We start from the raw sequence: 26,978 nt of genomic DNA on the forward strand, positions 1-26,978 counted from the left end.
TCAATTCATATTCAACATAGTCCACACCAGGGGGTTTGTTTTTACAATTCATCAGAAGTAATTCCCCTTTCAAAACAGTGACACTCTTAAATTTAAAGCTACATGTTTTACCTTCCATGATCTTTTTTATCAATGTTTTTGACAAATCCGTGTTGTGTATCTGTGTAGTATTTTTAAGATTATTATTTATTTTGTTTATGAAATTATCATTGAGACAATTTGTTATTTCAGCTTTGTTTAGTAAGAAAATCACCTTCATTTTCTAAATAAGCTGGAGTTAATTTATTATTCCTCTTATTATATTATTCAAGGTATTCCATAACTGGTTTTGTTTGTGTAATTTTCTTGTTATAGTACAATTTCTTCTTCTTATTATTTAAGTTAGTTAAACAATTTCTAGGTTTACAGTATATTTGCCAGTCCGATTTGAAAGTAGATACAATTGCTGCTTGTTTAGCTAGATCTCTTTCTTTCATAAGATCTTTTAATTCTTCATCTAACCACAGGATGTTGACATTTTTAATAGTAAACTTTTTAATTGGTGCAGGATTTTCAACAATTGTCATTAAAGTTTGATCAAAAAGCTGAAATGCTTCCTCTGGATCTTTTTATAGACAGTTCATATTGCATTTGATTAAATCTTCTATATGACCTTTTCATTATTACTTTTGGACCCAATTCATGAACTTTTGTTTTCCTTACAATTGCAATAAGATTACGGTCACTGCAACCAACTGGCACAGATAAGCAATTTGAGCAAAATTCTGGTTTATTTATAAACATGTGGTCAATACAGGAAGCTGACTGAGTACCATCCCTTTTCATACGTATTCTAGTCGGTTTATTAATTACCTGTGATAATCCACATGCCATCGCTGTGCTCATTAATTTAATTTTCCCAGGGCAGTCAGAGGAAGCATACAAAGTATTTTGGCAGATGTTTCTTTCTGTTAACCACAAGCTCTACTTAGCAGTAAAGACCTATGTGTAGATTGAGGAAGTATAGGTACTGGGAAGGAGGTCAAACCCCAGCTAGTTTCAACCCACAACTGTGACCACATCCCAACTCTGCAGTCAACTTTTTAAAACATGTGAAACTGACTTGCATCCAACAACAGTGCATCCAGGGCAGTTTAGAGAACTCTGCTCACAGTTAAACACCTAACTAACTGTCATGTCCTCTTTTCAGTTGACAAAAAAAAACAGACCCCAACTGACTCAAATCTTTATTTATGGTCAGAATGTCATCTGACAGCCCGTTCTCTACTCGCTCCCCTCCTGCTCTTTGTGAGTACTTAGTTAGTACTATAGTTGTGAACACTAAGCCGTGAAGACCACTTTAGAAAAGCCTAGTTTTTGGGCAAGAAAAAGGCAATTCTAATCTGTTTGGAGCTCTGAAACGGAGAGAAAACAATACATTTACAAGTGTTAAGACTTTAGTGTGGACACTGTTGGGTCCTTCCACGTCCTGGGCACCACCATCACTCAGGATCTCAGGTGGGAGCTAAACATAAACCAATCCCAGCAGAGGATTTACTTCCTGCAGCGGCTGAAGAAATTCAGCTTGCCAAGGACAATGATAGGGCACTTTTACACTGCCATTACGGAGTCAATCACCTCCTCCGTCACCATCTGGTACAATGCTGCCACTGCCAAGGACAGGACAAACTGCATTGTATCATTTGCTCCATGTAAAAGGCAAATGGCTGCAACTTGCTGTCCCTCTAGAACCTGTATGCCTCCAGCACCCTGAGATTTGCAGGAAAGATTGTAGCCGACCCCTCCGACCCTGGACACAAACTCTTTGAATCCCTCTGGCAGAAGGCTGCTTAGTTGAGAGGGTGGCTCTCTCTGAGAGGATTTCTACAGACTCTGGAATGCTGATTTACATCCCGGAGCAAGACAGGTGCTTTCTTTTGAATGCTGTTGTGCTCAAAACATTGTTATGTGAAGTTAAGTTGCTAAAAATTAAGGTGTTGCTTTTCCTGTCTGCACATATCTCTGCTCCAATAAAAGTTAACATTTGGTGACGTAACCATAACCAAGTGGTGTCCCGTTTCTTGGGGGTATGTTTTCACCCCTTGCCCTTACCACGCGGTTTTTGAGGGCCAAGGGCTGGGGGTAAAACAAACGGGTACGGGTGAGAGAGAGAAATGAGATTAAGCCTCAATCTCAACACATGCTTTGGAATGTTTACCACCATGTCATTTGAGAGCAACAGTCCAAATATGTTATGACCCAACCAATTAGAAGCCTTATCACTCTCCCTATATATTACACAATCTCATAACTGAGGCCATCAAAGGCCCATGTTTAACATGAATTTAAATTCAAGTATGTCAAAAACACTGCACAAGTATATGAATCCCAGATCGACAAGGGAGGGGCTTTTAGCATACTTCCAAAGTGTTGACAAGTTCACGTTTGGCAGGCTTAACAACCACATGGCTGTGAGCATTCATGAGGTGTGGCCTTTCCTATAATTTATAGTTGACTCATATATACTCTTTATTGATCCCCTATGGGGAAATTACACTTTATATAGACCTAGCCTATGCATGAAACAAACCAATGATAGGCTATTTTTATTTAGTTTATAAACTCATTGTCTGACTTTCCCTATTATGAAATCCCAGACTTTAGCCCTTCATATTTTGTTAAAAGCATATACATGTTGTTATCCTATTTTAAAGCTGTAAAGTAGGTTAGACACTCAAAGCCCTAGACCTTCTTCCAAAACATCAGAATTTGGCCGTTGTGTCAAGAACATTAAGTAAAAAAGCGAACCATCCTGTTTCAACGCGATATGCAAAACAGTCTCAACATGTATTTCCATAGTAGCCTAAGGTTAGTTAGAAGAAGAAAAAAAACACACAGAAAGAAGAGAGATTGACATATTTCTTACTGTTGTTGTTTCCGTGGGATAAATTACTCCTGCGCTTTCAAGTCACGTCTGTTCAATTTGAGAACCTGACGTGTGACAGCTGTGGGCGCGGTCGTGGACCGTTCTGCGTCCCGCTGATATGCGGCGTCTCGCTCGGAGCCACTCCCCTGGGGCTTCGCATTGTCGCTCCGGGACAACAAAGTGATTTGCATAGGCGGCATAACAATTGTAAATTATTCGTTGGCATAGTTATAGGTCTTTTTTATTTAAAAAGAATGTCACCGGTTAAAACTGAACGCCTATCCCATGACACAACAGACTCGGAAAGCGTAAACTGTTGTGAACCCTGTTTAAAAGTAGCCTATCCTACATGCGCGGATGGGCAAAAGTATAATGGGAAGTCAATGTCTAATTTAGAGGTGTTTGGATGTTCGAATATAGACTTCAAAAGGTGTACAGGTTTAATAATCAAAACTATTCCACTCATTGTTAACTAATTCAAAATTTGAAATTCACCTGTTCTTCTTTGCAACGCATGATTTTGTGCTATCACTAGTTTGAAGGCCCCGATCCATATGCAACTCAAAGTGATTGTTAAACCTACAGTGCAGATACACTTAGGATTCCATTTTTTAATAATGAAGAGTAACTGCTTTAACCTAATCTTATGTAGCCAAAGTTCATTGCTCATCATTAACTATGTTTGTTTACCTTTATTGTTTTATCTCAAGTCCATTTCTATCTGCCTGTAAATTGTTCTTGAATATGTGCTTTGTAGTAAGTTAGCATCTGAGTTAAATACCTCATGTGTGTACACTTATTCCACATCCACTTGGCTGACTGATGCGTTGTGTTTGCTCAGGGCCTTACAGCTGCTCAGACACCTAGCAGATGTTTCAAATTCAGCCTATAGTCCAAGGTTTTTGTTAATGTCTTACGCCTATATTCGTGCATGCATGTTAAATCTATATAACCATAGGAGTGAATGAGGAAGTGGTTTAGGGTGACTAATAAACATAAACCTAGGGTGACATCTAGTGGACAAGAATAACAAATCAACAGCTTTATTAATATTAAAAATAAAGTTGTTTTTCCTCAGTACCTCAGCATTTACAAATTACACATTTCAACATTAATAGATATATTACATAGTAAAAATTAGTTAAGTGCCATGAATGCATTTCTGGACGTGAAATGCTGCTTCCTCAATACGTCACAGGTAGCCAGCCAATGAGAGGCCGTATTTTCAGACTTTAGCCCGTGATGCTTAAGCATGTAAATCTGCACAGTGGTTTTCCTCTCTAGTTAATCTCATTCGGCGATGCAAAACAGGGACGACTTGAAACAAAAACCATACATCAGATGATTTTGACCAGCATGCGACTATATGACTGACAGGTGTAGCAGGCTTGTGCATTTTTTCAGAAACAGGACATATTTCGCTGCTTTTGGGGTTGCAAGCAGATCGTGCTCAGAAATGGCTGATGTTCCAGCAAAGGTAAATAACACACATGCACACACACGGGTGTAGATTTTAGACTTTGCTAAATGGAATATACACATAGCTGCTGTATAACGATGACAACATTTCAGCAGATTTATAATCAAGTATCTGGATTCCACATGCCCCTAATTTACTGTAGCAGCAGTCATGGGTTTTTGGTATAAACCAGTGGCGTTTCTAGGACTTGATGAGGTTCGGGGCTTAGCCCGGACCCATTGAATAAACTGAAGGCAGTGCACGCAGAGCACATCACTAAAACGCCGTTTGTCTTACCCAGTTTGTCAACCGTGTATGTTTGTTTCAGCAGCCCAGTTTGTGGATGTTAGTTAGATGGCATAATTGGCTTAATCACAGCTGGCCCTGGCAACCCAAAGGCCAATGTTTTGTTTCCATTTGTTGGAAAAATTTGGAGCATTAAACTCTTAATATATTTCTACCTTTTAGGCTATGCTGGGAAACATAGGTGACATTTCAAAATATAAAACTATAATTGTATATAATGCAGTAAGGCTCTTAGACATATGTATTGGTACAACTATTTATTCTCCTTTTTAGATCAACTTTTCTTATTATTTCTGCTGACTGAGTCAGCACACATGTTGGCATAATGTACTGATCCATCTTCTTTTGCATCTATTATTGGAGAAGTAACCTTCAAACAAAATGTAGCAGTATTATTTTGCACCTCAACTTAAACAAAAATTACTTCCGGGTCTAAAGTCGAAACTTCCGGGGTTCCAGACCTGGCGAGGACGACAGTATTATAATGTCTTGATTAGGGGGATTAAATCGTCCCCTCTTTCATCTATCATCAGGATAATGAAGGGAAACATGATATGTGGAGAGTCCTTTTTTCTGCCCAAAACAACTCTTCACATGTTAATCTTTAACATTTGTATCAGGTAACTCTTCACATGTTAATCTTTAACATTTGTATCAGGTAGCTCTTCACATGTTAATCTTTAACATTTGTATCAGATAACTCTTCACATGTTAATCTTTAACATTTGTATCAAGTAACTCTTCACAAGTTAATCTTTAACATTTTTTATAAGGTTTGGGGTCTTTAACCTCCTCCATGAGATAACAGATAACATGTGGCAGTGACACACAGACACTGTAGCATTTCATGATGCTTTCCGACTCCTCCATTTTCATCTCTTACTTGGGTCTAAAGGGCCCTGACACACCAAGCCGCCGGACGGCAGTTTCTACCACAGAGGACGCACGGAAGAGACACAAGGAAATAATGCGAGGGAAGAGAAAACAAGCAAGTGTGTTTTAGAGGGAGGAGGCGTCCTGTCCTCTGATGCGTCATATGAATTTGCCAGCTGTTTGGGGGAGTTAGCAACCGTTTCAGCAGCACGGCTTCCAAGTAAGGGACATGGGATGTACCCTGTACTCCTAAGTGTAAAGTCCATGTTCACAAAGGACTTTTCAAGTCCTCATGCCAAAATGACTACTGACACTAGTTATATTATAGCTTATTTTAAATATATATACTTAAATCAGTCTGCTTTAAATATGTATATTTTATATATGTTTATATTTGGATTTACCGTAGGTAGTACACTCAAGTTAAAATAATTAAAAATGGGGAAACAATCAGTCACTAGTTTTGTCTCTGTGTGCAGATTCTAATACCTCTCAAGTGCGATGCTTTTCCAGCTTAGACAGTTGTCTGTGGTTTTAGATTTTCCTGTCAAAATGTATTGCTGTATTGCAATAACACACACCTTTTTAAAGTTTGTTTTAAGGCAACATCTCTGTTCATGTGGGAGGAGGAGATTAGGCTCCAGGGGGCAATACTTAAAATGTGTTGTTGTCTGGGTCTGAAAAGTGCATCCAATATGATATAAAGTTATCACAGTGTACTCAAACCACATCATATCTTTTAATTTTCCCAATTAATCACAAACCTGCCTTGCGTTGCAATTACCATTCAAGTGTATTGCTTTTTGTGACGCAATAATTTGAAAAATAATATTGAATTTACTTGTTGAGACACGTGTCAGGTTTGTCAGTCCATCAAATCAATCTTGGTGTGTTATGTTCTCATGTAGACATGCTGTAAATGGGACATTTCGGTGCTGGAGACGGTGTCACCATGAAGGGCTCCAGCTCCAGATGGGCCCTCTCCCTGGGCTTTTTGGTGGGGGCCTGCAGCACCTACTTCTTCCTGCGTCAGGTGTGGTTTGAGAGGAGCTACTCCGGGCTTTCAGAGGCTCAGGAAAGAGCCACAGCGGTGTTGGAGAGACCAACCAGCTGGAGGAAGGAGGGAGCTGCTCTCATCAATCTGCTCCATCCTCACCATGCAGGTGCTTTACATTCTTTTACACTGGTCCTTTACACTACAAAAAAAAAAGTTTTTTATAAAGAGTTTTTTATATATATATCTATACATGCCACAATTAAAGACACTGATAGAAATAGAGGGTGTATAATCTTTGGCATGGATGCTTCAATGGATTTGGAAGTTGTACTGATAAAAGATGAAGGAACACAAAATAAAAATAAAACAAAATTAAATTAAAAAAAAGACTGATCCTGTCCACCCTCACTCTTCAACTGTTAACTGTCTTCAATGACTTTCTTATCTGATGAGGCATTTAGACTTGTAAGAACTTCTGCATGAATGTTGTCCAGTGTTATCTTAGTTCTTACTCAAAGGCTGTTTACATAAGAGAATGTAATGAATGAGAATAAAATACCCAGAAGGAATGTGGAGGACACTGATTAGATATGGAGAAGTCATGCTCATGTGTGGAGTGCCAGGGTAGTGGGGCATTCCTGGTATAACTTCACATACAATTGCTCCACTCCACACCAGTTAACATTTCTGTGTTGTAATGTTTGCCGTTTCCCTCTAGATGAAGACAGCCGGGTGGCAGATCTGTTGTACCAGAAGGTACGTATTCTCTGTTGGGTGATGACAGGGCCGTATAACCTGCAGAGCAGGGCCCGCCATGTAAGGGCCACCTGGAGTCGCCACTGCAATGTTGTGGTGTTTATGAGCTCTGAAGAGGACCCAGACTTCCCCACTGTGGGCCTCGGCACCAAGGAGGGTCGTGACCAGCTCTACTGGAAGACCATTCGAGCCTTCCATTACGTCTACGAGCACCATGCAAGTGAAGCCGATTGGTTCTTAAAAGCAGATGATGACACCTATGTGGTGGTGGACAACCTGCGTTGGATTCTGTCCAACCACACCCCCGAAGAACCCATCTACTTCGGCAAACGCTTCAAGCCTTTCACCAAGCAAGGCTACATGAGTGGAGGGGCGGGCTACGTTCTTAGCAAAGAGGCCCTCAAGAGATTTGTGGAAGGTTTTCGGACCAAAGTTTGCTCACACACCACACCTGTAGAGGACTTGGCACTGGGGCAGTGTTTGGAGAAGATGGGCGTTCTGGCGGGGGACTCCAGAGATACTTTGCATCGGGAAACTTTCCACCCATTTGTGCCAGAACACCATCTAACTGGCAAGTTCTCCAAGAGCTTCTGGTACTGGAGCTATTGCTACTACCCAATTGTTGAGGCAAGTCATCACTCATGTTTTATTTGTGAACTAGTGCTGAGAAATGGAACTACAGTATGAGTTGGTAGATAGCGTAAAAGCAAACAAATACATATCATACCTGTGCTTAAATGCTTTAGAATGAGTCATCCAGGGGATTATTTTAAGACGCATACCACATAACTCCAACATTCCCGGTTTAATTCTAGTCAATAATCTTTGCTGCATGTCACACCACCCTCTCTCACCATAATGTCTATATCTACTATGTAAACTGTCGAATAGTGCCTAAAAGGGCACCATTAAAGGACATGTTGATTTACAGATAGCTCTGTGATTAGCGAGACATCTAGTAGAGTGAATCCCTGTATAAAAGGCTGTCTGTGGGTAGTGATTGTCGGAGTGCATGCCAGAAGGTGACGCGGACACGCGCTTCGCACCGCGAGCGGGTACGCGCACCACACAGAGAAATAGGAGAGAGAGAAAAGGAGACGGCCGCTGTTCGGAGGATGATGAGCAGGTTGAGATCGTTTGTGTGCGTCCTCGAGATCTGTGAGTCATGTAACATGTGTTGTCAGTTCTTTTGAGCTCGTTGTTGTTGGCTAATGGTTAATAGTTTTAAAGTGCTAACCTAAATTAAGCTAGCTAGTGATTTGTTGTCCTCGTTGTTTGCCTGTTAGCTAGGTTACACGTGTCAGTTCATCCCATTAACAGTAATTGTTACGCCCTGGCCCACGGTAGCAATTTACGTGCACTGTTTACATGCTGTAGTAGTGACACAGTACAGTTATAGTGTGGTTAATGGTTAGTTTGTTATTATCAGCTAACCTATATGTATATCATGTACTAAATGATGTTTTTTTTTTTTTTTGCTAGACTGTATGTGGTTCTTATGCATTGTGTTGTTTTTCCTTGCAGAACAACACACACACCTACACACTTATAAAGAGTAATAGCAGACGCCCGTGTTTGTACTGTTGCTTTTGAATTAAATAAGAATAAATGTGGTTTCCGTCCGTGTTTTGGCAGACACACCTGGGCGAAGTAGGAATCTGGGATCAGCGTGATATACAGTCCTAATTTAGTCCTCCACAACAATCACTGTAACCTTATTAGAAAGGGGCTAGTCGGGTTAGAAAGACATGCTATTGAGGGGCTGTACCAATATCATTAGTGTACATCTGCACTTCAGGTAATAGAATTATTCTTTTATGTTGAAATGTAAAATAGGGATTTTTTTGTCTAACTGAAAGTGAGTATTACAGTTAATTTTTTTTTTCTTTTGATTAATTTAACAACATGTAGGGGCTGCTATAAATGACTCATCAGAGAAATAATAAATAAATATGTGAGTATCTGGCACATTTGAATGCCGTACCTGACCCCTGCATAGAAAAAGTGAATAGAAATTATGAAATAGAAAATAAGTTAATTTCAAAGTACATGATTGCTGCAGACACAATAACCTGTCAACAAAGGGAAAATTGCAGATGATGCAACTAATTTATTGTACTTTGCAATTAAAATGAGACGGGTTAATTACTGATCCTGTCACACATTGACTGCCAGTATATGGGGCTGTATTGTCCTCTCTCCTTGAAAGAAAAACAAGAAAACGATACTTTTATTATTAAGTAATAAATAAGTGTTTTTTTTTTTATCAGACTGCACAAATGGAAATGTATGGTTTTAGAAGTGTAAGACAGTTAACGATAAGAATGGTAATATTCTATATTCTTTTTATTGTGATAAAAAACAAAAAGACCAAAACCAAGATTTGTGCTCACTAATAAGAATTTGGTTTGTAACCGTAAAAACACATAAGAGAGTTATACTGAAGCACTGGGTAGCAGCCTTCATCAAGATGAACGTGGGCACTTTAGCTTGAGTCAAACTTAGGCTACATATTGTACATGGTCATGCTTCTGCCTTTAATCTGGGAAATAGTCCCCAACAAATGCGCAATTTACCCCTGTTTGCATAATGTTTGCTAAAAACCTCAGTGTCCAGCTGATGAAATTACTATATATTTAACCATACTGCAGATATACTGAAGCATTGGGGCATAGTGCTACATACCACACATGGTTGGTTCCAGCCTATTCATGGGATTTGTAGGGTAATGCCAGCCTTTTGCTTTAAACTGATTGTAATGGCAAATGCAAACACACGAGAGGTGCTGCATGTCGCATTTTTATACAAGAATTGATAGATAGAATTGTCAGTCAGTAGTTTACAAAATGGAGACCATATTTACTCATAATCCAGTTTGCATACAAAATATTGCTGCTTAAATACATCCCTGACATCACAAGTGGATTTTCTCTTTTTATCTATTAGATAAAGTTATTGGAAGAAAGTGAACATTTTAAAGACTTTTCACAGAACGTTGTGTAATTAGTAAATTTCTCTTTTGATCTGTAAAGGGATGTCACAGTAAAATCTGTGAAATGTGAAATCTTTGCAGATAATGGATGATAGAGACTGACACTTTTAACAATCGGTTTTGCTAAAATGCCACATGTGCAGTATTTCAAGTGTGTTGTTTTTGTTGAAATATATGTTGTTGTTTTTTAAATCTTTGTTCTAACTTTTGGTATCTTTACATGTAGGTGTTGGTGCAACACTTTGTGCTGCTAACATGTATATTTGTGTGTTATTCTTCCCCAGGGTCCGCAGTGCTGCTCTGACCTTGCAGTATCTTTCCATTATGTAGAAGCAGAGCTGATGTACACACTGGAGTACTACACCTATCACCTGAGAGCGTATGGCTACAGGCCCCGCTACCGACCCTCTTTACGCCTGGGTCTGAGCCATGGCCCACTCTCGCAGGCAGCCGGGAGGGCGGGACCTAAAGGGGTTCAGGTGGTGACAGATGGAAGGAGTCGCACAACTTCAGCTTTCCTTGTTAGTGTAAACCAAACTAAAGCAGAGACAGAGCCAGAGAAAAGGGAGAAAGGCAATCTAATATCTCGCGCCACTGAGAACAAGACTGCAGCCACTCTGGGCAGCCACCTCTGATTCTGTTTCAGCTGGGATTGTTTTCCCTGCGCCGTATGTCAACTAATATTTTCTTCTGAGAGGTCTTCCTTGATCCAATCGCAGTATAATTCCAGCCAGTATGTCACTATAAACACCCAGGATGAGAGTGATTACAATTTGAATATGATTTTTTTTTTTTAGCATTTGCTCAGTATGGCTTGACTATTTTTAAGCAAGATAAACCTTTGGTTTAATTACGTTCAACATAATCAGCACTTCAATTCATGTATTTATGACACTACACAGTTACAGTTATGTGATTGGGGTGATGCAAGAAGAGATGCATAGAATGTTATTTTGGTGTTTTTTTTTACAACTTGATTTGAGCCAGTAATACAGCTGTGTGTGTACGTGCGTGCGTGTCATTGATGAGTTACAACTTCAAAATATTTAGCCTCTTTTCTAGTATTAAATCTGATGTTCTGGCTGTACTTTTCTGCAGTTCATCTGCAGTTAAATAATTTAAAATATGTTTGTTTTTTGGCTTTCTGAAACAACATGCAACATTTAAAATTACCAAAATAAAGTCACCATTTTTATTTATTTTTGAAATCTCTTTGATAAGTTAGCAAACACCTAATTTACAGCCACTGTATTTTAGTAAGAAAAGCAAGAACTTTGCTGTAAAAAATGAATTTTCTATTTATCTACAGTATGTGTCATAAGATGCTTTGAAGAATATGTGCTTGAAACCAGCTGTACTTTTTTCTGAGAACTCTAGCTTCTGACAAACAGTGTTATAAAAACAAATCCAATAAATCCCTCTTGTCAAGTCATTTTATATAACCCAACAATAAACATTGTTGCAGGTGTTATTGAACATTACTGTCTGCCCTGGAGACAAGATTGAAGAATCACTTATAAAGCTGTTGGAAAATGCACTGACGTTTTGAATTAATAAATGATGTATACAAAATGACTTTTATTTTGAGCTTTTGGAGAAAAATGTATTACATGATAAAGGAATAGAATGTATTGGCTGTTACTACTAATCATGTTTCGTCTTCAGATACAACAAATTCAATCTATGTAGCGCCTGCTCGTAGGTCTTCAGTTGTTTCCATCAGACAGTTAGTTCATTGGTTGGGTTCTCTGTGATCTTCTGTCATTGCTGCTGGATTAGAGAGTTTCTTTGGACGGAATGTCTACAGCCCCTGAAGAAACCTGCAACAAAACACATCATATACTGTATAATTATTATTCGTACCCTTATGCAGAGGTTTACATTTTAGAATAATAAAAAGCAGTCAGAGGAAATATAAAATAACTTGAGTCGGCTGTGCTTTTCACTTTAAAGTTTGATCAGCAAACTTAAAGTTTTACATCTTAAAAACCTCCTCTGTTCCATATTGTTTCATGCTTTTATTGGCCAGGTTAAGTTTTATCTTTATTTTTCAAAGTGGAGATGTTTCATGTTCCATCTCCTGATTGAAAAAGAAGAAGCACTCACCTCAGCCTGCACTTGTTGAGAAAAATGCCTTTCCTCTCTGGATACTCTCTCCTCCAGGGACCATTATCTGTGAGGGCAGACATTACAATATAATCCCATCTAGATATATTTTGTGCATGATCAACACCAGAGAAAACCTTGAAACAAAAGCCAACAGGGCTATTGTGGATGTTTGACGCTTATGAAGCACCACACTCACCAGGCTCTGAGTTTCTCCTTCCCATAAGACCAACAAAAATGTCATTCATTTCCCCTAAAAAAAGAAGAATCAGAAGCATTCTATTTTCTTGTTTTATGAAATTATTTAAAGAAAGAACTCACAAAGGTCTTACTTTTTTGTGGTGCCTGTACAGCGTTTGCATCTGATAAAAGGAAATTTACAGGGGAAAAAAACGTTAGTGAAATAGAAGTGAGTAAATGAGAAATTTAAATTCAGATCAAATTATCATAAATAAATTACCAAATCTCAAAAAGGGACACAATTTACATATATTTTCTTTCAATGTTTTTTTCACTTTATTATCATTAACGCTAGTATTATTATTACTATAAACGTATGAATGTATTGAGAGCAATGTAATGAGACTGACCAGCATTTCTTCTCCCCATCAGACCCACAAAGCTGTCATAATCCAAATCGCTGTACCTCTTCAGAATGTTCCGCTTGAGGTTGTCCACGCCTGTGGTCTGCTGCAGTTATGAGAAGCAAAAAGTTCAGTGTAACATTTTCTGTTTAAAGATGGTCTGTAAATCAGCTTACGCGCCAGGAAACCTACATCTGAAGCTGATGTGCGCGATCCGGGCTCCTCGCATCTGGACTGGCTGTATCGAAGTTTCATGATGAGGAACAGAGTCACCAGAAGCAAGCCTCTCCTCATTTTCTCAGCACCGCCTGTGCAAAAAAAATTACAGTTATCCTGTTGATTCCTTATAGGCAAAACTATCGCTGAATCAGGAACCATTTGTTGCACGTACCCCGGTGCGTAATTGGTGCGTATACGTGTGCGGTGTTATATTTACAAAGATATAGCCTAGTTCATTGGACGTATTTTTTTTAATTTTTAAATCTCATTATTAAATAAGGTTTTGTTTCTCTTGGGTGGGTCCATGCAATACAGAAAAAAACATGACAACAGTAATGTCACGCAGTCCTAATTTTTTCTCCAAAAGTTCCACTTTTTCATGACAGAATAAGGCAAAAGTTTAAAATAGAATAAATATGTTGAGTTTTTACTTTAAACATTTAAAAGTAATCTTTTTTTCTTTACCTGTTTTCTGTCGAGCAGATAATTTGTTCAAAGATTCAGCTGCGTGCGCAATGGTGCAGAGTAAAGTGTGAACAGATAGATCCTGCAGTGAGATCCGGTCAGGATAAATGAGACGTCCAAGCTTTGGGCTACTAAATAAAAGCTGGATACCTGCGTAACGCCAATCAGCAACTGGAGCGTAGGAGGAGTATTCTGTTACGTTGTGCTGAAGGCTACGTAGAATACTCTTTGATGGTCATGATGCTGCTGAGAGCCCTTCCCATCAAACACGAACCACCATTTAAAGATAACGTGTAGGCAACGTCACAAAGACATAGATTTGTGTCATGAACCCCATCCATGAACATAAGAACAGAACAAATAAACATAACACAGTTTAATTGCAGCTGTTCATAAACTGAACTTGTGTGCAGCAGTCTCACGTATCCACCTCTTTGCCACAATCCTCACATGCTCTTCTAGGTGTCTTTCCACGCCATTGAACAAACAGTGGACATCACTGTCAAGACACTAATCTTTTTAGGAAGTCATTATATAGACAGCAGCTGCCTCTGCATGTCACTAGAGAAAATGGTGATGTATGTGACTAGAAAGGCTAACCAGCTGTGTGTTTGTGATTGACTGCCCAATACCCATCCATACAGAAAATGGGAAATGAAAACAAACATTTTTGTCCATTCATCTGGGTGGGGTTTGGTTAGTTAATGGAATGACAAGTTAATTTCCGACCACACTGTATGAATTTAACTACTTCTTAAAATATATTGTTTTAACTGTTCAAGAGCGTAACTTATGTATTTTCAAACACTTCAATATGAGCTTAGAACACACATCAAGGAGGAAATATCAGTACAGACAGACAAGTTGTCATAACTAAAATCCTGTTGTGTTGATCTGGACAGACACATCATCACCACGCTAGCATTGACTCAAGTAACAGAGGGTCACTTAGAATTCTTTTCATGGTTGCTAAATTCTCTTTTAAACGGCTCTGACAGGTGATGAGATGAAATGTCTGTCTTGTATAAGCACCGACTGTGTGACACTTTTGTTTTTATACATTTACCTCCAAGCAGCACTAGTTGATTTAGATGCTCTGGTGTTGTGGAAAATAACATTAAGTATTCCTATAACTCCTGAAAAGATATTTATGTGTATCATGAAAAAGGTATTTTTATAATAAGCAGCTGAAAACAACTCCAATTGAATGCTCATTCGAAACCTATAATTTTTCTTGCAGTTAAACAGGCAATTACATTTGTGTTGGTGTTTGGGAACACATTCAGAATGCAACAAAGCATGAATATATTTCTACTAAGCAAAGTTTGAGATGATAGCTGTAAAGGTATCAATGGGGCTGGGGCCTCTGGAACCTTGCGGGCTGACAGAAGAGGTCATGACATCAACAACAAAGCGTCAGGCAAGAATCCTAATAGTACATTTCAAGAAAGGTTAACACTGCGATGTTTTAGTTATGACTTCCCATTTCCATATTTGTCCTGTTCCTGTATTTAGTGCGGGGATTGCAGCGGTGCAGGAGCTTGGGATGGGAGATCTGACAGAGGTGGGGAAGTCATTAATTGCATTTTTAAATTATTAATGAGTGTTCTTTTATCCCCCTTGGTAATCAAAGCGACCCTGTTTTTGGACCAACAGAGAGCACAGGGGAAGAGTGCCAGGGGCTCCTTCTCCACAACATGCCATAGCAGCTGAGGCTTCTCACACAACCGAAAGGCAGATGGATATTACGGCAGATGTGCTGTAGGGCTAGATGGATGTCCTGCAATATATCACAGGTAGCCACATGCCCTGCGTGCCGCTGAACAATAGGAAATGCACCCTCTGCTGTATTGCATTTGGATGCTGTTTTTTACTGGCACACATCACAAAGAAAACTCTCACTTAGTATGGCCTCCCCTCGGAGCTGCAGACAGCAGTGTACGTGCTGACAGTTCAGCAGGATGTTCACAGTTGGTTTATTACTCACAGCAGGTAACCAATGGTAGCTGTAGGTTAGCCAGTATAAGAGAAGACAAAAATAAAAAACAAACAGCTCAGCCTCATGCTAACATCATTCAATATGTGTGTGATGGAGTGTGTTTCTGTGCAGGCAGAATTTGTCTTGTGGTCTGATACTCATCAGTGAGTTGAGTTGGTTACTTGAAAACGTTAAAATCTTTCCATGCAATGGTTAAATGTTGTAAAAAGCTCATTGATGTTGTCTGGCTTCATCATGCTCTTATTCAGATCAACATTTATCTGCATGTGTGTGAAGAGCAGGCTGTCTGAATGTCTCTGTCCTCTGGTTCCCTAGCTTACAGTTTCATTGTAAAATGTTTTCCCATTGACCTGCTTTTCCTGTACTTGTTTATTGAATTAACAGGCTGAATAGATGGAGATAACCTTGTCATGGTAGAACACATGAATAGACAAATAGAAAAGGAACACATTTCTAAATAATTCAGACTGAGGCAGAAGAATATCATTTGTGTTTGTGTGTGTGTGTGTGTGTGTTTGTGTGTGTATGTGTTTGTGTCTTTGTGGACACATCATGTTGTGTGTTTTGTTATCTCACATTATATAATCAACTCCAACATGGCTACAACTGTAGAAGGCCGCAAAATAATTGGCAGTGCAGGACGTAAAACACATTCTGGCAATTCAGTTTTTGGAGGTTTATGTAAGTAAATGAGAATACAGATTCAGATACAGATCTATTCTTGTGTGTAGTTGTGTGTCCAAGCGTACTGTCTCACTGTTATTTATCTCCTGTGTAATGGAGCTGCTAATCATTCATTTTTTGCAGGCTGTCATGACCGGAGAGGGAGAAGATGAAGTTAGTTTGAACCTGAAGATGAGTGGGGACGGTGACGTGACCTTATATGGAAGAAATGTTATGAAAGAACAAACGGCTAGTGGGAGACATAAAAGAAGAGTGTGTGAGATTGAGAAGATAGGGTGAGATTGCAACGATGTGTAAGAAATCCGAGGGTGTAGATTTAGCTATATTCGCACAGGCTGGGGTTTGGATGCACAGCTTGCAATCTCTGGCCAGTAAGTCCAAAGGGGATTCTGCATGTGTAAACACAGTAACAGGAAAACAGTCACACACTCAGCGGCCATCTCTGCTTGCTCTTGCTTGTGGCGACATGAAGACTAAAATAAGCAGATCTAGACGATTCCAGACCTCTCCACAGTAGATCATGAGATGCACCTGTCAATAATTGAGTTAATAGGGGATTTTGACTCAGAGTCCACTTTGTACTTCTCCTTGGGGCATGCAAAATGACTTTGATGGATGCCGTTTTTTTTATTCCACCCACTCCTCCCTGATCTCTGACTCGCAAGGTCATAAGTGTCACTTCCATCTAAATGTTAATTTGAAGACTGTTTCTTTAAGACTGACATGGATGCTGATATGCTTTGAAAGTCTATTTGTATTAGACCACATTGAGTATGTGAAACTGTGAGCACTGGTGTTGCTAAACCAAAACAGATTTTTTTTTTTTCTTCAGTGATTTCACAGTACTCCAGTGTTTTTCTGCTCCCTCAAAAGCTTTTTGTCCCCTTTAATCTTCTCTTGGGGACGATGGTTGGCACTGAGTCCTATGGGAGAAAATAAGACTGATGCTGTTTAGGCTTTAGAATTTCTGTTCTACTCTGTCTTGTTACAGTATTGCCTATTTTCTACTAAACGTGCAGTACTTTAGAAGATCCAATAGCATTCTGTTCAACACAAAGGCATGCCGAGTACATTGTTTTTTTGCGCTGTGGTTGATTAAAATGGGTGCAATCAGATGCTGTTTTCAACCCCAGACATGTGTTTCTCTCCCCTAAAGAGGTGCCACTGGAAGATTACTAAAGATTGTTTGTTGATGGCTAAAGAGTTTTGCTTTTTATCTTTGCAATTTATCATGTCGTTGTCAAAGATTTCCTTTTGCAGACGGGTGTTGAACGCTGCCATTTTTATGCTGTGGTAAGATGTGACGGATGCTTTGTGCTAAATTTATTTCCTCTGCCACTAACAGATGCAGTTTGACTATGGTATTTAACCCACTGTATTTCTGCAGAATTCACAGAATGTGTAATATTTACAGCTACGTACATATTGTTTGACTGGAGACACAGATGAGTGAACAAAATGCAGACTCAGTGGTGCCAAGGAGTGAAGCAGAATTTACTTTTATAACATCTGAATCCAGCACTAACAATCGATGCTTAATTTTCAGTTCTTCCACCTACTTTCGTTTCAAAGCCATCGGAAAACAAACTTGTTTGTAGAGGCGTTCAGTACATGTACGAACAAATCTTTTACACAGAATCTTTAAACTGATCCGACTCTACTAAATTAACACTGCCACTCAAAAAAACAGTAGCTCTTAGTCATCAAGCTCTACTCACTGGTGACATTTGTTTATTGAATGTACCTCCTAAAGTGTATTTTCAAAGGTGATGTTATTGCTTAGCTTGAAAGAAAATTGGACCAATTACATAAGGAGTTGAAAACAAGTCTCTAAGCTGAACCAAACCAAACAATTTCAAACAAAAGTGGATTCTGATTTCCACTTCTGTTTTGTTGGTCTGTTTTGCAAATAGCTGCAAATTTGTAACTGAGCTGCCTAACCGATCCAAATTGAAAAGTTGCAGTGGAAGTCCCTGAAAATATAGCATGTGCTGCTTGAGGAGTCATAACTGTCTTGAGAGCAGGAGCTCATTACTGTGGTGTCAATGAGAGCCTGCAATATTGAAATTGAGCTTCCACACACCTGGATATTGCGCTGATTAACTGTGCCTGGACCTGACCGCTCTCTGTTGCTTATAACATTCTGTCCAGCCTGGTCATAAAATTGTGTCAAGGGAAATTATAGAATCATGAGATCGAAGTGTGCAACACAGGGAGTAAGAAATTGGAAAACAGGAAACACTTCACAGTCTTCACTGTCTAATTGAATTTGAGCAGTTGATATTAGGAATTTTGTGAATAGTTTCTTCCTGCTGTGTAAGTGTTTTTCTGTTTTTGCATTGAGTGTGTGTCCATGAGAGCACACTAAACCTTTATAGATGCAGTAATGACCTCATGAAAAGTGAGGGCACAGATACACAAACACACAAAGACCAAACCAACAAATTGCACATGGTTAATTTAGATAGAGACCCATGAGACAATGTGGAACATTTCCCATGACAGTGCTGAAAATACCATAGGCCACATTGATCTTAGCTCTTTTCAATTTTAATAGTGTCAGTCATTTCCGGAGGGGGTTGGATTAGTCCTTTTTTCTTATTTGCTAACATGGTCAGTAGGTCATTATACATAATGAGCTGTAAGAGGTCCAAGTGTCTGATCCACCACTCTACGCTCATGATCGCCCATATTCCAAAACAGAATACATATTATAAATTGCCGGAACGACACAACTGGAGCAAAGGGGAATCTTGCATAAAGGTAATTTCAAAAACAATAAAATAACTGCTGGCATTTTTGTGCTCCACTTTATCTTTTTTCACAGGAGACCAAGTTGATAAAACACATTGTTCATGGAGAGATCACCTAATTTACTGGTCACTGTACCTTCAAGAAACAGCTGTTATTGCTTTCATGGTATGAGGGGTAAACTATTGATAAACTGTGACACATTATATGTGATGTATGTGTTTATTTTTTAGAAGTGGCTCCTGTGGTGTAAAATTGTTTTTATATATTACATGTAGGAAACATTGTTCCACCTCCATGTTGGCTTAATCAGTCAATTGTGATGGCTTCTTCTTGGTTTGACTTGTGTATGGCACAGCCATACTACGTCACTGTTTTTACCTACCGACAGATCCTTCATGAAAAGTTTTAATCAAATGTATTTGTATTTGTCAAATGCTGCAAACTAATTTTCACATATGACACATACTTTTAGAAGTGTTGGTGATTGTGATTATGTTGTTCAACAATCCTTTTTTATGAGGTGTTCACATTATTTTGTGATGACCCTGTATCTGTTGTGGTGTACATGTGTATAAGTGGTGATGTCCGGGCTGTGGATTCATGTTCAAAAGAACAGCAACGAGATCCCAGTTGTGTGTAAAATTTAGTATTTTACAGTACGTTTGAAAGTGCTGCAGCCAGTCATAACTGAGTTTTGTGTCTGTTTTGTATATAATCCACCATTCACATATGGTTGTCAGTGTAATTGTGATTTTGATGCTCCCATTGCAGCATTTTTTCATGTTCTCTTTTCAGTGAATATCCTATATGTGAGAAGCTTTTACTGTGTTGTCTTACATGGAGCTTAAGACAGATAAAAGCCTCACCAACTCCACACCCCCAACACACAGAAACACACACACACACACACACACACACACACACATACACACAGTCGCACATACAGATGACTGTTGGCCTAGGGCTCTCCTCTGTATTTGACAAGTGCCATCCATAACAGGCAGGCAGGGGCTAGTAAAGTGATTATGTTCATAACACACGGTGTCTTGGTAAACACAACTGGCACCAAGTCTGTCAGACATGAAGGCAAATTGCTCAGCCCATGCAAAATTATGGATTGTGTTTAAGGTCTAGCAGACGGTTGTCGATGACATGACAGATGGATGGACTACCCCTTTATTCCACCTCACTTACTGTAGAAATTGTGAAAGTCTGAGCCAGAGGATGTCAGAGACGGCCAAGCATGATAAAACTGATAAGAGACTAGGAGCAGGACTATTATGAGCATAGGGAGCACATTATAAACTCGTTATGCATCACTATCTCAAAATTACATGATAATTCATTATAAATCTGAAATGACTCTATAATGAAAATTCTTATCTGACAGTGCCATGTCCTGACTAAAGAGAATGTTTATTTGCTTAAAATAATGCAGTGTATAGAAATACAGAGTTAAAGGCATCTGCACTATTTGTTTAATACTGATTAAATCATTTTGGATGACTGGCAAAATATACATTTAACTTTTGCAATTAATAACAAATAATTGCCTTTTCTGCTGGCACAGGTCAAATGTCTGCTGGGAAAAAGGTCCTTTGTCTTCAACAATATGTACATCTACACACCCATGATGCACCCACACTTTTCCCTCAGCTGACTTAGCACCTAAACCTGTATTCTTTGTAATGGCCAACATGAGGCCTGGTCGCGAGAGAAGTACAGAAGCTGAACAACGCCTATCTTTTGCACTGTGAACATGTAAATAGCCATGGAACGTGTTTTGGGTGTTGTCTTGGTTCATATCTTAGAACTTTCACTCCTTCACAGAGTTTTTAGCTCATGAAAGTAACCTTTTGGTCACCTGAAATGTCTTGTTCAGTGTTTAGGTGTACAAAAACACACTCTAAAGTGCAGGCTGTTCATTTTTTTTAGCCTGGTTTTAAAATTAGCATCCCTATTAATATCCCAATTAAAATGAATCATAGATTCACCTTGCTACCCAAGCTGGTGCTAGCATTGGCAGATAACTTAGCTCCATCAACTTGTCCAAAAATGGTCACTTCTGGCTCAAAAAATAATGCGACAATGGCCAAAATGCCAAACTTGAAGCTCCAAAATGGAATGTGACCAATAGGTGACTTCACTGTGGCTGCGGCCACATACATTCTATAATGCTGATATGATAATGCTGCATACTGAGTTAGTATATGATGTGTAATTAGACACAACTATCAAGGCGGACTTTCTGATCTAAAAGCACAAGAACAGTTGCAATTAATAACATTAAATTCAGAGATTTGGTGTAGTGCATGCTGGTCTACTAGAATAAGTAATGGAATGTTCACCATATTGATAGCTCAGTTCCATTAAGCCTAATCTTCCTTCCGTGACAAGATAAATTGCTGTGAAAAAGGTCTATTACCAGCATAGCTCTGCCCACCTTCAGCCTGCGCAGAGGTCTAATCAGCCAGAACAACTGAAAACACCGTGTGTGTTAATTGAACAGAATGGAAAGGAGGTAAGTGCGAAATGTATAATTATGACATTCACAAAGACACAGCTGTGACAAGTATATCAAAAACTCTGAAAGGTAAAACACATATTAGATAGAATTTGTTTTAGCCGGGAGTAACTGATGCTGATGTCTGATACTATAAGTACAAAGGAAGTGACTTTGAGGAAATCATCCTTAAAGCGTAACTCTTGCCAAAATGCAACGTAGGGTCTTTTTGTGAATGTCTCAGAGTCAAAACTTTGTTTAAAAGCATTGTTAGGACAGAAGCTCCACTTTTAAGCTTTACTATAATAATGTTTTTTTGTCAAATGGCCTTTTGAATGGGAGTGCTAGGAGTAGTTCTATGCTAAAGGTTGGGGTGGTGATGGCACAGTGGATATGACACAAGCCTTTGGTGTGGGAGATCTGTGTTTGATTCCCACTGCAATACATCAACCAATGTGTCCCTGAGCAAGACACTTAACCGTCAGTTGCTCCATAGGCGTGCAACCTCTGACATATATAGCAATTGTAAATCACTTTGGATTAAAACATCAGCTAAATGACATGTAATAATGGTAGCATCAAAATCACTATTTTTAAAACTATAAGAAGGCTCGACAGAACATGAAACTTTGCTCAAAGTATCACCAGGGGCTCTGCACATGAGCATTGAGAACGTTGTTTTTGTACGCAGACTTTACTAAAAAGAAAGGTTTAGAACAACTCACTTAGCTGTTGTTGTTTCCGCTTGGTGCCATCTTTGCCAGTCAAAAAGAATCGATCTCCAAATGCAAATGAGTGGACTCCATAGCAGGAAATGTAATTCTTATATGAGGCTCCTTTTTCAACTACAAGGTCAATATTGTTTTTCCCTAACAACAAAACAACAAATTATCTGTGCATTTATATGGAACTAAGCCTTAGAAACTTTCCATCTTTACTCTCCTCCCTTGACTACGTTTCACTGGCTGTATGGATGGCGACTGGAAAAAACACTACATTGAGTAGTTAAAACCTTTCTTTTTAGTATACTCTGTGGACACAAACAATGTTGTCCATGCTTCCGTTAATATGAATAGACTCTGGTGATACTCGGAGCAAAGTTTCATGTTGTGTCGAGCCTTCTTTGTGTTTTAAAAATAGCGATTTTGACCGAAATACAATAATTTTGTAAACCTTAAAAGGGGCGCTTTGGGTCTAATTATGCTTTTAAACAAAAGTTTGATTCAGGTATATTCCCAAAAAGACCCTAGGTTGCATTAGAGAGTTACACTTTAAGGCTGAGATTTGCATATTGTGACTGAATTGCTCTATATCAACAAAACATCCTCTCTCACATTTTGTTTCCTCTTGCATTTTTAAGCACTTCCTGTTAACCTTCTTGTCCTTGATCTCTTAAACACTTGTTCATAAAAGTGTGTATTTTGAGTTGTCATAAAGGTGAAATTATTTAACATCAAGTATGATATTTAGTATGACATTTGATTACAACAGATTGTGAAAGTGTAAAATTACTTTGGAGCTAAAGAGGGGGAGACTCAGGCACCAGAGAGAAGACTATTACATAAGATTATTTGTGAGTGGCTGTCACAACAGGATACTGTTGGATGACAACTTTGTTTCCTTCCGCCAATAACTCGTCATCTAATTAAAGGTGGCACCCTATCTTTCACATTACATCCAGTGTTGGACTAGCAAGTCTCAGTGACACTGTTTGCGCCGTTTCCCACTCCCCCGCCATCGTTTTCATCACCATCATTTTCTGAAATGCTCCAGGGTTTACATTGCATGCATTGTGGACGATTTAAATAGAACATTCTTGGGAGGACATCTGTGACTCACTGTGCCTTTTGGGTAACCACATTAACAAGGAGCTGTACAGTATGGACATAATTCGATCAGCTGGGCAGGAGCTTGAATGCCAGAGGATTGGTGTGTTAAAGTGATTCTTTGTTTTTTGTCAAACGTAGATAAGAATGAATTATATGTGTCAACAATACAATATTACAACATTATTGAACTATAAGAGGTAGTTTAATCCTCAAATTTACTCAATTTTCATATAGTCTTTTTGTATTGCGTTCATGTCAAAGCTGCCACTCAAATCATCCAGTCTGAAATTTGGTAAAAACATCTGACCAATGCTTATCACCTAATCTGTCACTCTGCCCCATAACTGATCTCTATTTGTCATTGGTATCTGTTTATATTTAGCATTCCAGTATAGCCCAGGGCAATTGTTTGCTTCATCTAATTACCTTCAGATTACTTATTTTAGGTCTGCTGGAAAGTCTTTCTTACACCATAACAGAACAGATTGCATTTTATGATGTCATATAAAGCACAAGTGTAGATAATAAAAGGAATGATGTCTAAATCTCATTTAGCTGCCTTATCTGTCAAGGTTCTGGTATTGTGCATGCTGTCACGGCTCACTTGGGCACTGGAATAGAACATAAGCATTGTTAATGTTTTTAACAACTGTGCAAGTCAAACCGTCTGCTATTAAAAGGTCATTGGCCCAACAAAGACTGTTTAACTCCCTCACTCTAAAAGCCTAATGCAGGATTTTGGTGAAACTAAAAAAAGCATGATCAGCACATAGTTTTAGCCGACTTTCCAACATGCACTTTTTAAATACTGTCCAGAGATTCTTCTTTTTTTGCAGTTTGAAGGAAACACACACAATTGACAATCTGCTGAGTGGCTTTAATGTAGAAATTGTGAGACCTTCACCATGACATCTTATTGTGTCAGACATCTATAGGGTTAGGGCATTTTATCAGAACAAGATGAAAAGAAGACAGAAAGAGCCCTCACTGCCTAATCTGTTATTTATCACAATGTCAGTTTTTTTTCTCCATTTCTAGGCCTACGTCACGATTGCTGAAAGCAAAAACGTAATGGTATGGACTTAGTTTTGCACTATACAGCAGCTCTTTTCTTGAGAGCTCCATGCATTGAGATGTGGCAATAACACGGTGAGAGGGTCGGACAGCGATCTTCAAATGAAATCTGAAGAGGTAGAGATACGTACCTGCACTTCTCTCTAAATGGAATTCTGCACCTGAGAGGAGAAGACATGTGCTGTGATCTCGTTTTCTATCTTCCCCACTGGTTCCTGCTCTCTTTACAGTGTTTTGATCACACATATTGTGTGCAAAGGGAAAGCTATGAGACTAATCTTTGGTAATGTTGTGAAGGCAAGAATCTCTTCTGCTTGGTAGATTTCTACAGTGTAGCTAACCGAATCTGAATTAATTCTATTTCCACAAAGGAAAAAAAATTGAATTAACACGCAAATCTGACCAAAATGTCATAATTGTTGTGAATACATTTAATATAAAACGTCTGAATATTAAGCCTTGAAAAGAATATTCCATTGTAGGTGTTTCACTAAAAGAAAGACATTGGCTCTGACAATACAAAACTTTGTTTGCAAATAGAATGAATCCTCCACAGCCTATGATCTGTGCAAAAAATGACGAAGGGTAAGTGGTGAATTGGAAGAGGTGAGTTGTACTCTTCAAACTACATGCATTTAAATAAAAACACAATATACATACATTTTTATGAGATGGCTTCTGTGTAAATGGATGTCACTTAGTAAAAGTGTGTACACACCCTGTGCTGCAACAACAACAACAGAGTGAACAAAGGGAAGCATGTGATCACAATGCAAATTGTCAAAACCCACACATGACGCAAGTTCAGATGCAGAGTAAGACAACACAGAACAACATCCGCAGAAAACAGATTTCTCTCAGTGTTACATTTCAGTTAACACCAGGTGTGTGCTCTCATGTGCCGCCACAAACATGAGTAGGCAGGTTCAGGGCCAAGCAGTGCGGAGATAATTAGTCCCGGCTCCACAGACAGTCTGGGAGGAAATAGAGAGGGGACACAGCAAAGTAAACAACTCTATTATCTCATTTATTTCACTAGTCGTAAAATTGTGTTGAGACCAACGTTAGCGCTTGTTCTTTTCAGTTCAGCTCGTTGGATGTTGTTAACAATGTTTGTGCAGCTACTTGGGGGGTTACACCTGTGCATGTTCTCCAAAATTACACAAGAGATCATCATCCCAGAAGAAAACAGCTGCTTTTTATTAGCATCTAAGATATGACTTCCCTCACTCCCCTCATGATTCCGTCCAACTGAATCATGCCTGCTGAGTTTAGTTTTGTTCACGGTCTTTGGACTTATGGTTACATCTTGTGACAGACACATATCAATGCTGCCTTGAAAGAGTATAATATAAAATACAGTGGTCCGTCTTATGACTAATATCTTGTCCTCTTCAGGGAGGTTAAGTCAATCCATGCAATAACCCAACGCCCACTCAAAGGTGACACAAACTAGCCACACACCCTCAGGGTACAAGGGGACCATGTCATGCAATATTCATTTAAGTGAATGAAATAAACCTTGAGCATATTATGCTTGTCGTTAAGGGTTCTAAAGTGACTGTTGCCCGATATGTTGCTCTCACAAGGCATCTTAGAGAGCTGAGCTAGTACGAGCTGGGTGGCTCACTTGGGTTGGCATGGCAGCAGCCTGAGACAAAAGGCACAATTGTGAGGGAAGAGTCTGTAGTCCTTCATGGCGGAGTAGGCGGTCAAGGCAAATTGCCCTTCTGCACTGTCGCAGCATAGGCCATAGCTGCACTGAATCTAATTAACTGTTCTCAAGCAGTGAATGGAGACACTTCAATAAAATGTGCAGAATAAAGAATGTACGCATTGTGCTTAAAACAATGTTTGTCCTTGGTCGAGAAAATGAGAAATAACAGAAAAGTATTGGAATGCACTCTAAATTAGAATGTTTATTAAATAACTGTCAGATGTTAGGAATTTAAGCATACACATGCAGCACAGGTAGTACAAATCACTCCATTCACTTCAATATAGCAAGAATGTTAGAAAGATCTGTCTTGTTAGAATAAAAGCCCAACAGTGGCATTTAAAGACTTGCAACCATGATATTCATATTCAGAACAAATTTGGACGAGTCCCTAACGGGCCACACCCTCTGTGACAATCAGTTAAGCTTTACATTTTGGCAAGAAGGAAGTCTATTCAAAGGTTAGAATCATTTATTAAACTAAGGTTAAGACAAAATAAACAATGGAGTGGGTAGATACTTCAAATAATGCAATCATGACATGGGTCATTTCCAGTTTCTTGTCACATTACATTTGTACGGGGACGGGGACTGAATTTGATACTAACCATCATCATGGTTAGCATTGTTTTCTTGATCGTGAAAAGAAATTTTGAAGACTTAACATGTAGCCTACAAACAAATGTTATCATACAATGAAATGTTAAATGATCATGTACAAGTGTTTATGTCTGTGTGAGAAATAGTCTGAATACA

The 26,978-nt window shown here is 38.9% G+C and overlaps 3 protein-coding genes across 4 annotated transcripts in view; 1 reads left to right on the plus strand and 2 right to left on the minus strand.

The window, feature by feature from the left end:
* b4galnt1a (beta-1,4-N-acetyl-galactosaminyl transferase 1a) overlaps positions 1-3,109 on the minus strand; it is a 12,685-nt gene extending 9,576 nt beyond the window's left edge. Inside the window, exon 1 of one of the 2 annotated variants that reach the window (XM_034877023.1) lies at positions 2,906-3,109. The gene's annotated coding sequence lies outside the window, so the exon portion shown is untranslated. The remainder of the gene's footprint in view (positions 1-2,905) is intronic. The other variant, XM_034877024.1, reaches the window with a different exon arrangement.
* Positions 3,110-4,136: 1,027 nt separating this feature from the next.
* c1galt1a (core 1 synthase, glycoprotein-N-acetylgalactosamine 3-beta-galactosyltransferase, 1a) lies at positions 4,137-11,875 on the plus strand. Its single transcript, XM_034877042.1, has 4 exons — positions 4,137-4,382; positions 6,452-6,706; positions 7,259-7,923; positions 10,573-11,875. The coding sequence occupies exons 2-4, from the start codon at positions 6,463-6,465 to the stop codon at positions 10,921-10,923; spliced, it is 1,260 nt and encodes a 419-aa protein (XP_034732933.1). The 5' UTR covers positions 4,137-4,382; positions 6,452-6,462; the 3' UTR covers positions 10,924-11,875.
* Positions 11,849-13,884, minus strand: tac3a (tachykinin precursor 3a). Its single transcript, XM_034877080.1, has 7 exons — positions 13,663-13,884; positions 13,171-13,286; positions 12,985-13,084; positions 12,727-12,756; positions 12,594-12,647; positions 12,395-12,461; positions 11,849-12,108 (listed from the first exon to the last, which is right to left on the minus strand). Exons 2-7 carry the CDS (start codon positions 13,270-13,272, stop codon positions 12,090-12,092), a joined length of 372 nt encoding a protein of 123 aa, XP_034732971.1. The 5' UTR covers positions 13,273-13,286; positions 13,663-13,884; the 3' UTR covers positions 11,849-12,089.
* Between the last annotated feature and the right edge of the window lie 13,094 nt (positions 13,885-26,978).

The sequence above is a fragment of the Etheostoma cragini genome, chromosome 7 (assembly GCF_013103735.1).
Source record: "Etheostoma cragini isolate CJK2018 chromosome 7, CSU_Ecrag_1.0, whole genome shotgun sequence".
NCBI classification, from domain to species: domain Eukaryota; kingdom Metazoa; phylum Chordata; class Actinopteri; order Perciformes; family Percidae; genus Etheostoma; species Etheostoma cragini.